Source organism: Neolamprologus multifasciatus, chromosome 15 (assembly GCF_963576455.1).
Source record: "Neolamprologus multifasciatus chromosome 15, fNeoMul1.2, whole genome shotgun sequence".
In the NCBI taxonomy this organism is placed as follows: Eukaryota; Metazoa; Chordata; class Actinopteri; order Cichliformes; family Cichlidae; genus Neolamprologus; species Neolamprologus multifasciatus.
Genome location: NC_140453.1, coordinates 3072200 through 3087162, shown reverse-complemented (window position 1 = coordinate 3087162; position 14963 = coordinate 3072200). Strand labels below are relative to the sequence as shown.

Here is a 14963-nt window from a genome sequence, read left to right as displayed (position 1 = left end):
CAATAAATGACTGGAAGAATAGTGTGATGAGTCTTGATTTTCTGCTGAGATATTCAGATGGTAGCATCAGAATTTAAGCATGGATCGATCCTGCCTCTCCAGTGGTGGTGTAATGTGTGTGGGGGGGGGGGATTCTTGGCTGTAGATTTCAAATCTGCAGCACCTCTGCGATGCTGTTACGGCACTATGGACCAAAATCTTTGAGGAATGTGTCCAGGACGTTGTTGCGTCTTTGTCGCAAAGAATGAAGGTAGATCTGAAGGGAAAAGGTCCACTACCAGCAAGGTGTACCTAATAAAGTGGTTGGGTGAGTGCATCCTTCACATGTTTTGGACTAAGCATAAAACCTACATAGTTTGTTTGTTTTTTTTTTAATTTTAGATATATTGTTGAACTCTTGCATACTGTTTCCCTCACATTCAGTTTGTTGGGTTAAGGTCCCCCTCGTAGGCCTTGGCGCTCCTAGAAGTGTCAGTACGGATCTGGATTAGGAATTTTTTAAAGGATTGTTTACCATTGCTAGATAGGAAAAAACTGCACATTCAGAATCATTTCTTTCCAAATGCATATTGAATAGAAATGACTAAAAACGACAGACATCCTCTTTATATTGCTATATCACAAGTTGATCCAGATCCACATGACTGTCTGGATACAGGGATTCAATTCATGCATGTTGTTGAGGGAAATTTCAGCCTTGGCGGAGGCGTGCAGTCTCAGGCTGCTCATGTTTTTAAAGCATTCAGCTTGGCTCTACTACACAGTACCTAAAGAGTGGAAAAAGAAACACCACAAGAGTCAGATGATGAATGCAAGGTCTTTATATATATATTTCTTCAGTATAATTGCAACATATTTATAGAGTACTGCAGTAGAACAGAATAAAACACAGACACCTGTTGTTGTTTCATGTAGTGATATGAGGCAGGTTTCCCTTTAGTTAATGGGTGCCTTCATTATTCAGTCTTACTAGTGCACCATGATGAGAGTAGAGTCATTTCAAAGCTTCAGCAAACTTAAAAAACAAGAACAGACAAATAAATACTGTACAACACCATATATGTAATACTAGATTCAGAAGTCACAAAAAGGTCATGCTTTTCTCAACAGAACAGTTATATGTATATATGCACCTTCATATAACAATGCAGCATTTCTGGCGAGTTTCCCTTCACAATAACACTCTCATCAACAAATGGCAAAAGTAAAGTGCCTTTTCTTTAGAATTGGTGATACCAAAATGCAAATGCATGATTGCAAAAATGCATCTGGATGCAGACTTCCTGAAAAGATAAAGGTTTGGAGCAGACATCCATAGAATTAGACTGGATAGAAAGGACAAGTGGCACATCATTTTGATAGGCTGTTATAGGAGTGAGGATTGTTTAAATGATGTGCAGTGTTTAAAAAACTTCTGTAGCTACAAAGCCAAAATATATTCTGAGAGCGGTTAAACGGTCGCTTGATCAATCTCACGAGCCACACTTAATCTCTACTTTTAAGATTAGGCTTAAAACTTTCCTTTTTGCTAAAGCATATAGTTAGGGCTGGACCAGGTGACCCTGAATCCTCCCTTAGTTATGCTGCAATAGACGTAGGCTGCCAGGGGATTCCCATGATGCATTGAGTTTTTCCTTTCTCACTCACTATGTGTTAACAGACCTCTCTGCATTGAATCATATCTGTTATTAACCTCTGTCTCTCTTCCACAGCATGTCTTTATCCTGTCTTCCTTCTCTCACCCCAACCGGTCGCAGCAGATGGCCCCGCCCCTCCCTGAGCCTGGTTCTGCTGGAGGTTTCTTCCTGTTAAAAGGGAGTTTTTCCTTCCCACTGTCGCCAAAGTGCTTGCTCATATGGGATCATATGATTGTTGGGTTTTTCTCTGTATCTATGAAGCGCCTTGAGGCGACTTTTCTTGTGATTTGGCGCTATATAAATAAAATTGAATTGAATTGAACACTCTTAAGCCACACACTTGAACACACACCATATAACGGTAAGAGACTATTACCAGTATCCTGCGTCAGCCTGTTCATGGGTCGCTACCTGAATAACCTCTCAGGGATGTTTATTTGAGAAGCAATGTCCTTTCTATCCAATCAAGCACTGTACATAAACTCAAAGACCTTAAACAACAAACCACACAATTCATCAACAACAGGGATCAAAGGACTCCAACTGCACTAAAGCATCATCTGTTCAGCAATTATTGATTACACACCCAACACGCCTCTACTAATCTTTACCCACAAGACTGTACAAGATCCAATAGTGCTCCGCTGTCGAGGTAAATGAGCAAATTTGTTGTGATGGTCAGCTAGTCCCCCCCCTGAGAAGATAGCAGAGACACAATCTAAAAGAACGTAATGTTTTCCCCACGTTGCGTGGAGATACGGAGGTGGGATTTACACAGGCACCAACAGTCAGACTTTTGTTTTATCTCTTTGGCACCCAGATCACATATACTTCCTGGCAATGAAAGAAAATGTGTGGAAACTCTTGAAATCAATCGGTGTGAAATAGCATTTGAAATCAAATGTTCTGTTCTTTTATAGTTTCTACCTGAAGACTAATAGCATCATTCTCTCTAGCAAACTAAGCACTTGCAAATGAATGTTCCAAATCCTTTTAGCTTAGTTGTCTGGCTGAGACCTCAAATTTCTCAATAACCTCCTACTTCAGTTAAATAACTCAGAGGACTGGCTGAATGAATGTGTCCTGTGAAACTAATGTCTTGTTCCACTTTATAATGCCTTTGTAAAACCTGAAGGATTTTATACTGTAGCAGCATAGTTAGTTATCACCTGGACTGTCCAATGCTTGTTCCATCAATCAATCAAGCTCATATTCATTATATTTCCTCATGTAAAATCTACAATAAGCATGATCAGGATGTTTTCTTAATGTTGGTGTTGTCAATCACAAGCGCTCAAAGATAGCATCAAAAAAGCCAGTAGGCAGACATCATGCTTGCACACACCCAGGAGAGAGTACTGAATATAAAGAGAAAGAGCTTGGTGTCATGCCAGATGTGTAACAGGTTGGCAAGTGATGAGACAACAACGTATTTTTTCTTTTAGTTCAGCTTGGTTGAGGCCGATATAAGGATACTGTGCCAAATCCTAACTTGAGGAAACCAGACTTCACCAATATTCCTAAACCTCCGCAAAACTCCTAACCTGTAAATTTCCTTCAAGTCATGTCTATTTAATTATTTATAGGTGGCTTTGATGTAATATGTCATGACTTTTAAGGTAGGCTACCTCCCCTCAAATTAGGATTGGGCCCTCTGACTCTGAGTGAAGTGGTAGTTTTGGCTGTGGTCCTTCAGTACTCCCTGGCCTCTTCGAGTTCATTCATGAACACGTCCTCGTGGGGGTTTTCTGGGCAACTCAGTCCATTGTTGGGTGGTCGCACCGCATGGAAGCGACTCCAGTCTCCCTTGCACAGAATCCAAGGCAGCACATCCACTTTGAAGTGCAGCTCGGGCGAAAACTCGGTGCTAATCAGGTTCGGCGTGCCTGCGCCTTTTCCTCGTGTGATCAGCCTCCCGCGGTCGTCGTAACAACAGTGCTGTGCCGCAAGGGTAGTCGAGTCACTGGACAGTGCCGAGCGGATGCAGCTGCGCGCCGAAGGCTTGTAGATGTCCAGGCGCTCCTTGGGGCCGCTGGCGTCGTGCCAGCGGAACGGCCGTCCGTGAGCGTCATCGTAGACACTGACCACGGCGTACGCGGCTTCGAAAGGGTAGGAGCAGGGGCAGTTGGGCAGCTCAGACAACACCTGATGGAGGTACCTCTGCAGGAACTCACTCTTACAATTGAGCCATTTCTCACAGCTGTCTACATCTGTTGGAAAGAAGACAGCAACACCGCATTAATCTCTGCAACTGCTGAGAGCATGAACAGATGAAGGGACACCGTGCGGTCAAGTCTGAATCCTATACTTGCATCTGTACACATCTGCATTACACTACTGAGTAAGCCCAATCGAGATCCAGTTCCAGTATATATCTGATTGAGAAACCTTTTTTACAGTTATGGAAAACTTCCCGAATAAACACTCACCTGTTCCAAAAGGCTCTGTGCCATTTTCCATTTCGAAAGGGAAAGGCTCTACCACAGTGTTGACATCACCTACATAGAGAGTGATAGATTAGCAGATTAGTGGAAAAAAAAGCCCTGCAAATCTGAATAAAAATCTGAATCATTTAATGCAGCGGTCCCCAACCCCCGGGCCTCGGACCGGTCCGTGAGTCGTTTGGTACCGGGCCGCGAGAGTTGAGGCTCAGGTGTGAAATGTATAGTTTTCAGGGTTTTTATCGGTTTTCAGCGTTATTTTGTTATCGTTTTTATCGTTAACTCGGTTTTCCTGGGTCTTTTCACGTGTGTTATGAATAAATCTTATTTTTTTCGGTACCGGTACTAATTTTATTTTGTTGTATTTATCCGCGACACCTTAAAGGCCGGTCCATGAAAATATTGTCGGGCATAAACCGGTGCGTGGTGCAAAAAAGGTTGGGGACCGCTGATTTAATGCACGTGTTAAAGTAAAATATTACCCGGGCAGGGCTCCAGGTCACATTTAGAAGCTTCTGTCAGAGTGCAGGAGTACCCACAGGACTTGGTCCTCTTCCTCTCACCATGTCCACATGTCACTGAACAGGGAGACCAGGGTGTCCAATCATCTATGTCTTTCTCTGTGGAAGAGAAAATGTAAACATCAGTGTCAAGAACTCAAAGGTACACAAGTAGTGCTTCACTCGTTTATTTGCTCTTATGCACACAAACATGCAAACGTGTTTCAGCCTTGTGGCTTTCATCAGAGCATCAGAGACTGAAAAAAAAGCATTTTCTGTGAACTCAGATTAAGTTTTTGTGACTCATTTCCTACTGATCAAAACCTATCCCACACAAACAAGAAAAAGCCTATTAAGATGAAAGCACAACAGAATTTACACAATGGGAAAAGTGTCGTAAAGATTACGAGAGGTGATGAGAAGATTAGAATAGCAGCTCTGCACCTTCCTTTTGTAATAGCTGGAGCTAATTGGAAGCAGCTTCGAAGTGTTGATAAATAATTACAATCACAAGAGGAAAAACCGGCAAAATACAATAACACAGTTTTGTGTTGCTATGAACTAAACACGCGCTTCGACAGGCTAATCCAAAATGAGCTTTCAAACTTTCCTGACTGCCTCAGTCCAATTTTCTCCTGGTCTAACCTTTCCCATGCAAACATGTTCTTTTTAAGAAGGCTTCAGTAAAATTAGAGAGAGAGAAGCTGTGCTGTGGCTGTCCGCCTCCGCGCCATGCTTCCTTGTGGTGTTAATAACACTGAAAACAAGTCATTCTTGATTAAAGGCGAGGTGGGTGCAGAAATACCAGCTTGGGTGTAGCGAGCACCCAATTTTACTTTGTGGGCGCTGCCAACTCGCCATGTGGCCATACGGGAATGAGGTCTCAGGAGAGTCTTAATTATAGAAGAAGCTAAGGCAGACATCCTTGATTTATGTTCACCAAGCCTTTAGATGTGACCACTTTATAGGCATTGTTGCCTTTGCTCGCTCGTCTATACACACAACAGTTAAACAGATGGAGCCTATATACCGATATAAAGGACAGAGGAAAAGCGTTACAGTAAAGTTTTAAGCACCTGTTACTGCATTACAATAAAATAGAGGAGTTTTGTGCAGCGTCAACCTTCATAACTGTTCAAAAACACAAATAGATTAATTGTGCACAAATTTGTATCTATGGGAAAACCTTTGACGACTAAAACGTTCATGCTGTGGTGAGTCTATGGCTGTGCACTGAATTAATATGCTTTTCATTCACTGTACAAATCTGACCTCTTCTCATCTCGCACTATTTACTATTTTTACAACTGAACAAATTGTCTGTGCAAGCTGAGACACAACACTAGTTATGTGGATCCTTTAAAGCCCCCCGAAATTCTTGAACTCGCTCAAAAGGCCAAGCCGCCGAGGGTACTGGGGACCATCGGGGTCTGAGGGGGGCCCGAGGGGTCCCAGGGAAAGATGAAAGGGCCGGACAAATGGCCGCTGTCATTCTCTGTTCCCAATCTGCCCTCTAATTGTCTACAAGCAGAGGGCTGTTTTGTCCCAGGGAACAGTGCCGGCCTCACGCTGCCATTAGCAAAAGCATCAGACCCATCTTCAAAAGGCAGGCCTCTGCGACCAGCACAACCAGTGTCAACTTCAAAGTACCCATAACCCACAATGTCCTCATATTCAAATGCTCATGCAGCCTCACTTGCTAGCATTGTTTGGATCTCTGTGACTACAGTTAACATGCAGCCTTTCTAAGCTACACTTCTTTCTCCAGCTCTACTTCAGGACCATCTTCATCGCTTTCAATATGATTTACTGAGCTATTTAGCGTCCAAAGGTTTATTTTTAAACCTTTTTTCCTTTGGGAAACAGAAACAGTTGTTCATACGGCCTTAGTTACACACAGAGAGTGCACCACTTGGCAAAACCTACCATAGTAACTCTGTATTGGATCCCAGCCTTCGTTCCAGCGAGTATCCCAGTCCCCGCCTACTCCGCTGGGTAAGGGCTCCTCACTACCGTAATCCAAAGAGTAATCTTCCTCCTCCTCTTCTTCGCCAGTTTCCTCCATGCCCGACCGGCTGTTGCTGTCCTCGCTGGAATCGGTGTAACTCCAAAACAGGGGCCAGAAAAGCTTCTTGCCTCCGAGCAAATCTACTGTGGATGAGGGGGAGGAGGAAGAGGAAGGTAGCCAATCTTTTTCCTTGGCAAGGTCCATCTCCACTTCCATTTGAGGATCATCGACTACTTCAATGGTCACCTGAGTAAAATAAGAGAAGGTCCCTGTTCATCAGACGGAAGCCACAAACACATTCACCACTGATATCACTGCGGACAGCATGAACAACGCTTAAATTAATTATTATTATTGAGTCAATGAAAGATAATCAAATATTATCCATCTGAAATGTTCAATATCGCTACAATAAATCTGCTTTTGCGGTTATAACAAAGTACAGCATATACTTTTTGCAGCTTTAGTGCTTGACTTACAACTCTTCTTAAGAAATCAACCATGTCAAATCCTTGGAAGGGTATTTTAGTCAGGAAACCCGCTCTCCGGATCTAAGTAAGCCAGTCAGACGTGAGCATGAGCACTCAGTCAACTAAACGATCCTCTCAGGGAGAGAATACGAACCTTTATTCTGGATAACTACCTCTCATTACCTCGATATGACTCATCCTAGATTCACAGTACTTCCAAGGGCCCACTTCAGCTGATGTAAAGACCAGACAGCAGTGAGACTAAAGAGAAAAGCTATGTTTCTGTAATTGTTGTAAAATGAATAGTTAGAAAGTAGCTTGAAGATCGAGTTCTATGGTCATTTCAGTATAGCTGGGTATATTCTTGCTGTTATCCTCGGCCTAGGGTAGGTCTTGTAGGTCGATGTTACATAAAATCTCCTCGGAAATCAAATGTCTCTGTACTTATATTGATGTACAGCAGATTGGTAAAACTGTCTCGCATTCTGAATACTCTGACCAAACTGGAGAAGATAAGTGCCTGCAGAGATCATAGAAAAGACTAAATCTGTGTCTTCATCTGTTTGTTGTAGACCAACCAACTCGGACTGGTACCGGTCCGTGAGTCGTTTGGTACCGGGCCGCGAGAGTTGAGGCTCAGGTGTGAAATATATGGTTTTCAGGGTTTTTATCGGTTTTCAGCATTATTTTGTTATCGTTTTTATCGTTAACTCGGTTTTCCTGGGTCTTTTCACCTGTGTTATGAATAAATCTTCTTTTTTTTGGTACCGGTACTCGTTTTATTTTGTTGTATTTATCCGCGACACCTTAAAGGCCGGTCCATGAAAATATTGTCGGGCATAAACCGGTCCGTGGCGCAAAAAAGGTTGGAGACCGTTGTTGTAGACATTAAAGGGTTTCCTTTTAGCCTCTAGACATATACCATAGAGGTAATATCACGTGACTCTCTTGTCCCTACTAACCTGTATGTTGGGGTTCTGTGAGTTAATGTCAGCTTTGGCCAGGTCTGGAAAGTTCTTCAGATCCAGTATAAAAGGTTTGGTCTCCTCCTCAGGCTCAGGTTGTGGAAGAACACCAAGGGAGCGGTGCTGGGGGTGAGACCACCTCCTCTGGTGGCTGTGGGGCTCAGGCAGCAGACTCTGAACCTGGTTCTGCTGCTCCAAAGCCTCAGAGGCAAACTGGACACCACCACTATGAATTGACTGGCCATGAGCCTGACGGAAAGAACAGGTAAATGCAGGTTACAGTGAGCACAAGTTATCTACTGGAATAATTTAAGAAACTAACCAAGAGAACTCTTGACAGAAAAACTCTTAAGGTGCGGTTCTGCTTGCAAGGTGACAAAGTTTGCAGACACCACCAGTGTTTGCTGCTTAAGGGCTGATTGCAGAAAGAAAGATCTATTATTAATAGTGGCTTACTGAAGGGTCTAAAAACAATTAGTGTTCAGTTTTCAGGAAGAAAGCCTTTACACCATCCACCGCTTTGCAGCTTGGTAAGCAATTCCAAAAGGCCCCTGGGCATCCACTAACCAGCCAAGTCATCACCCAGCCTTCGGTTCATTTTCTTCTTTTTTTTTCCCACAACAGTCATGCCATCCAGGCCGTGGACAAAGAGGGTCCTGTGCCAGAGAGAGATCCGCTTTTAGCTTTAATGAGAGGGCCTGGGAGGCGTGGGACCCCTGGGCTGATGCGAGTGTGTCTGAACCTGCTGTGCTGCCGCCACTACTGCCACTGCTTAATTTGACCTTTCAGGTTTTACAGTTACTAAGAAGGAACGCTGGCAGGAAGAATCGCTGATCTCCGAGATTAATGGTGATTAGTGGTGACATTATAATAGTGGGTAGTTGCGGAAACATGCACCAAATGTAGAATGTAGTCTTTAAAATGTGATTGTTTTTTGCTTAGTCTGTTTTAAATCTAATAGGACTGTTTCATGACAGTCACTGGTAAAGAGGAAAAAAACAAAAACCCCTAATGAACCCTTGTCTGCCATTCGTTCATGTTTTTGTCATCCTGTGAAAGAGCTAACTGGCCCAAACATATGATTTGACAAGAATTTCAGATTGGACCTGTGCCAGTTTGTGGTACGCTCAGCACAACAGTGGCAGTCGGTGGGCTAAAGAGCAGAAGAAACGCTTTAATGAATGACCAGTCAGTTCGTGATTTATGGTTATGGCCTCGAGAACAGGGCAGACTTTTCAGGGACCGCCTGTGATCATCCCATAAAGAACTTATGTAGTCAGTCAAATCCAAGAATGTGAACACATAAAGCTGGTTAGGAGGCGGCGCCTGTCGGGGATGATAAATGATGGATAAAGGTGAGCCCTCCTCAAATATGTGTAAGCTGGTGGTGACAAACAGATACTTTTTTCTGGATACATTTAGGTGTTTTCTTTGCACTATTTGCCACTTTTCTTATAAGAAATGACACCAAAAGTTGAATGAAAATAGCGATGGTGCACATTTTTTTAGCAAGAATTTTACATTAATTGTAAGAATATAAGTAGCGGTGAGTAACACTACAGGTGTATTTATATTACTAATGTAAAACAGTTATGTTTACTGGATTTTAGAATTTTTAGATGAACATTTAATGTGATTTTTCACAATTTTTACTGAACATTTTATACTTTATAATACATAATCAGCCAAAGAAGACCGCCAACTTGCTGTCCCCCCCCCCCCCTACACACAGATCTAATGATTCACCATCTTCAACATTACATCTCATGTCTGATATAAGATTTCACTGGTAAAAATTCACCACCACGTTGCTGCGTTTATCCCTGTACCTGACCGTAGTCCATACAGGTCATAACGGGCTGACACAAACCAAACACACAAAATCTCAAGTCCAGAGTCATGAAAGAAACCGCATACTTTCACACCCTCCTCATCTCGTCCTGTTACACATCTGGATCCTGTATTCTTTCGCCCTGTATATCACTCTCCTCCTCCTTTCGTCCTCCCCCTCATTCTCTCTGATCGTGATCTCCTCCTCTTGGTAGTGGGGCTCCTCTGATCAAAGGCATCATGGCTGATGGCATGCAGTGCGTTTTAACAGGGACACTGCATGATGCACCGGGGGTACTCGGCTCTGGCCTGGGGACTAGATTTTCTTCTTGAAACAGCCTGACAATAGACCCTTTTGGCAAACTGCAGCGTCCTGCTTTTAAGTGCCCGGAAAGACTGAATGTTGGGCTACTGTCACTGCTACTGCTGCTGACACACATTTAGGTTAGGGAGAGGAGGTCCGGAGACTGGATGGGGTGAGCCAGAGTAGAGGGGTAGGGACAAGATCCGGTTGGGGTTTGGGGGAGGGGGGTATGCAGTATGGCAGCCCTGATTTATGCGCCCGCAGATATCAAAGGGTCCTGCACTTGGCTGTTTCCAAACCATTACAGAAGAACAATAAACTATGGACTCTCTTTGATCACCCTCTTTGTGTAAATGGAAATAGGACAACAAATGCATGCCTGGTGGAATCAGGGTGAGGTAGTGGAAGTTGGTATGTGTAGTGGGGGTACAAAGCAGAAGAGGGCAAACAGGTCCCAGTATCTGGAAAAGAGGCCACTTCAACACAACGCCCCTCCCTCTATTCTCCACCGAGGCATGGGGGTAAAGGCAAAAACAGGAAATTCCACATTAACACAAAAAAGAGCCAACGTAAACAATCAGATGAATGACACTTGACCTGAGCTCCAGTGTGAGAGATGCCTAAGGCTATCCTTTCTCTGGTTACATAAGCATCTCCTTACTGGGCACCCTAACCCATACTGAGCTTGTCCTCCTCCTCCCGCAGTCTTCCTCTGCTAATCTCCCCTCTTCATCCACCACTCACACATGCAGGGGGGGGGGGGGGGGGCACAGGCAGAGAGAGTCGCCAACATTTGGCTTTTTGGTGAATGAAATGAGCAGTCACAGCAGCCACAGTAAGATTTTTATTTTCTTCTCGTCACTAATGAGTCCTTCCTTGTGTCTTTTTGCTTTGACATCAATCAGGCAGATGATGAGAGAGAGAGAAAGTCCCAATAGGGCATCCATGGGAGGCCACACAAGAAGGAGAGAGTTCAAAGGCAAAAACTGAACCCTGACACAAACACACACAAGCGGACTTTGATATCCAAATATGTCCATGTGTAACACAAACATTCCCCTTTGACACACCGCACAGTGTGTGTGTGTGTGCAGAGAGTTTGGATTTAGCAGAGTGAATGCCCAGAGATGGCAAACCTTACATGGAGAGAGCAGTGGAACAAAAGAAGGCAACAAATTTCTAATGTGGAAATTCTTTAGTTGATTGCCTGGAAAAAGAGGGTGAGCACATTTCATTAAGGTGTTTTTAAATTTCAGAAAACAAAATTACAAACAAATGCACAACATAAGTTTTAAATGTTGCAAACAAAGTGAATAACTTAAATAATTTGCACCAAGCAAATATTACCAAGAGGCTGAATGGGAAATTAAAGCTAAGCACTAACTTTCTGATATTTTATTGTGCTTTAGTTTTAAAATTATGTTGGTACAATTTTATAAGCTATTGTAGTAATAAAAGGAACAGGACTCAGGAGACATTTTACAACCATCAGCAAAAACTTCAAAGCATTAGCTAATTGCCTGTCAGTGGCAAGTGTGATTTGTGGCTTTTTCGAACTTGTTGCTAAACTCTACGCCACAAAAAAGCCAACACACAGAAAGGGAAAAGAAAAGTGAAAAAATGGAGAAGAGAACTTACTTTGTGGGCAATATTCTTGCGTCTGGTCGGTAACCCTGTCACCACACTCACAAGAAGTATTGACCAGAGCACAACCAGCATCTGAAATCTTCTCGGGACCTCTTGACTCATCTTCTCCACTTCAAAGCTTCCCGTGAAGCTTAAAGGCGGTAAAAGTGCTTCACTGTGTGTTTTAGGTTAGATTACAGCTTTACAACAACAACACACAAAGCGCTCGTGTCCTTTTCGTGTTTTCTTCTCTCCGACTTTTGGCTCAGGACAAATAAAAGTTTTCAGCCTCGTCTATCAAGAAGTGTCGCAACTTTAATAAGATGCGCACGAGCGTCCGCAGGTATCCCGCGCGCTATCCATTCCTGACACCAGCGCCTCGCGCAGCAACTGTCAGTCCGTGTGGCGGCTCGAGCTCGATGCTGCGCTTCTCCATAAACACCGCGGGACGGAGGAGCTTTAAGTACCAGAAAGAAGTTAAATACCCCACGCAGAAACTCCCCGTCCGCACTGTCGCTCACTTATTCAGCTACTTCAGAGTGTGACTCACTCGTCGTGGGCGGGTGCTCACTTCCAATACATTGACATCTGGAGTTCATAGTACGCTGTGCATTTTGCTAGCTGTCTGTCTGATGCGTTCATCCATTATCCAGCTGAAGTTCATCCACCGGCTCTGGAGAGGGTGTGCGCGCGCACCGCCCAGCCAACCGGTTTCGGTAAACTTTCCTTTTACGCATGCATTCAGGGGGGGTTGATGCTGAGGGAGGAGGGGGCAGGATGCTCATTGCTCACAGCTGTGCGGAGGGTGGGTGCGCTGGGCACTGAGGTACATGGTAAGGTTTAGTTTGCGTTGCAGACAGCAAGCCACAAGGCGGACATGCTCTCACGTGTTACTGGGAAAAGTTAGAGATTATCTTCAATCTCGAATACCAATTGTTTTTTTTGTATTTTCATAAATGTTACAGCTTATCCTCCTGATAAAGACACAGACATTAATACTACAATGATGAAGTAACAGATAAGCAATTAAATGATACCATAGAAATGTCTAGTTTTACTGTGTCCACGGTAAAATAAACAAAAATAGGAATTTCCCAGGAATTAACAAAAACTTTCTTTATAATTACAGGACAGTCTGGGCAGTGAGGTCACAGACTTCTCTGTGATTTTACACATTTCTTATAAATTTAAGCCCAAAGTGACAGATTTCTTTCATGTACTACATCTTTATATAGGTAAACTGAGATGTAGTTGAAACTGCACTTTTTGTCCTAATAATGAGATATCTCAGAGATAAAATGTGAAGTTACACATCTTTATGCTGACAAAGGGTATTCTTACTTGTCCTCCTTACTTAAGATCAAAGCATGACCCTCGAATGTAAGATGAGCTTGACAACACTTAAGTGAATTATTCAGCTTTAGCTCTGTGAAATTGTTTTAATCAATTTAAATTTGTGTCACTGCTTTAAAAGTAGGTTAAAGGGCAGCCAATGACTGGACTGTAAGGAATGCTGACCTGTAAGGCAAGAAGGCTTTGTAACGTATTCTTCGTGAGCTGTGCCTGCAGTCTGCGTGTGTGTGGTAAATAAACACAACGTCTTTCCAGAAGTTGATACAAAGAAAGTGATTTAATCTTTGCAGCACCGTGTCCAACAGCACGGTCAACAAACATCATGGCTTTATAAACTCCTTTAAGTGGTTTATCTCCAACCCAAATACGATGCCAAAAGGCAAAAGCAACAGATAAGTTTCCACTGGTCACTGCAAGCAAGTTTACAGGTATTGTAAGCAGCTCTGCATTTGAATCATTTCTGCAGACATTAAACCTGCAGTTTCAGTGAGGGGAAACCAGGCTGAGAAAAACAGCCGTGTTGCTGTTTGCAATTACATTTTTTTTTGCCTCCATGGACAGAAATGTGAAGACTTAACATACTGCACGGCCCTGCAGGAAACTGAGTTTTATGTCAGGGTGCATACAGATCATAATGAAGTGGTCCACATTTTATTGCTTGTTAACAGCAAATGCATCACCGATCTGTTAGTCAAACTATTTTTTGTGAACACAGTACTGGAATGATACAGACCAAAAAAAAACAAAAAACAAAAAAAAGTGACTAATGTATGATGGATGTACAGTTTAAAAGACCAGCAAATAGCAGTCATGCTGTGCTGAAATGCCCAAAACATTAGACACACACACATCTTGTGTTTCATCGAGTGTTTGCGGGAATTGGCCAGACGCTGGCCAGGTTTCTTCCTGGCTACACTGACACTGCAGCTCACATCAATAAAGTGATGGAACATTTAAAAAAAACAAAACAAAAACAACACACACTCAGATGAACAATGTTTGACAGTGGCTTGTAAAGCCACATGTTTGGGGTGACCTTACACAGTAATGTCGGACCAAAACAAACCAAAAAAAACAAATGCGTCACAAAAAGCAGGTTGATATGGAATGTCATTCCAGAGGATGATAACATCTGGTGAATGATAAAGTGGAGGAAGGAAAAAACCAAAAAGAAAACCCCAATGACATTTGGACTATAACCAAACAAACCTTACAGGTTTTCAGTGACTACGTCATCTGGACATATAAACGCCCGTCAGTAGTGCTGCACTGAAGTTAAGACATGTAGTGAAGTTGAAACACACTTTCCACTCAGATAATGGTTTCCGCAAATAAGAGATCGCTAACGGCCGACAAACACATGTTAAATAAATAAAGTTGTCTGTATACAGTGGGGCAAAAAAGTATTTAGTCAGCCACCGATTGTGCAAGTTCCCCCACTTAAAATGATGACAGAGGTCAGTAATTTGCACCAGAGGTACACTTCAACTGTGAGAGACAGAATGTGAAAAAAAAATCCATGAATTCACATGGTAGGATTTGTAAAGAATTTATTCGTAAATCAGGGTGGAAAATAAGTATTTGGTCACCTCAAACAAGGAAAATCCCTGGCTCTCACAGACCTGTAACGTCTTCTGTAAGAAGCTTTTCTGTCCCCCACTCGTTACCTGTATGAATGGCACCTGTTTGACCTCATCATCTGTATAAAAGACACCTGTCCACAGCCTCAACCAGTCAGACTCCAAACTCCGCCATGGCCAAGACCAAAGAGCTTTCGAAGGACACCAGGAAAAGAATTGTAGACCTGCACCAGACTGGGAAGAGTGAAT

General features: G+C 43.0%; 1 protein-coding gene across 1 annotated transcript; it reads right to left on the bottom strand.

Annotated features, from left to right (window-relative positions):
- Positions 1 to 805: 805 nt before the first annotated feature.
- Positions 806 to 14516, bottom strand: ism2b (isthmin 2b). The gene is made up of 6 exons (XM_085132161.1): positions 11794 to 14516; positions 8019 to 8270; positions 6505 to 6832; positions 4561 to 4698; positions 4067 to 4135; positions 806 to 3847 (listed from the first exon to the last, which is right to left on the bottom strand). The coding sequence occupies exons 1-6, from the start codon at positions 11902 to 11904 to the stop codon at positions 3330 to 3332; spliced, it is 1416 nt and encodes a 471-aa protein (XP_084988287.1). The 5' UTR covers positions 11905 to 14516; the 3' UTR covers positions 806 to 3329.
- Between the last annotated feature and the right edge of the window lie 447 nt (positions 14517 to 14963).

Bases quoted from the DNA above. Each gene is read 5' to 3' on its own strand.
- ism2b (XM_085132161.1), bottom strand. From the start codon at position 11,904: ATGAGTCAAGAGGTCCCGAGAAGATTTCAGATGCTGGTTGTGCTCTGG. The intron at 8,271-11,793 runs GTAAGTTCTCTT...TCTTTCCGTCAG, and splicing joins GCAAGAATATTGCCCACAAA to GCTCATGGCCAGTCAATTCA. The intron at 3,848-4,066 runs GTGAGTGTTTAT...TCTTTCCAACAG, and splicing joins CACAGAGCCTTTTGGAACAG to ATGTAGACAGCTGTGAGAAA.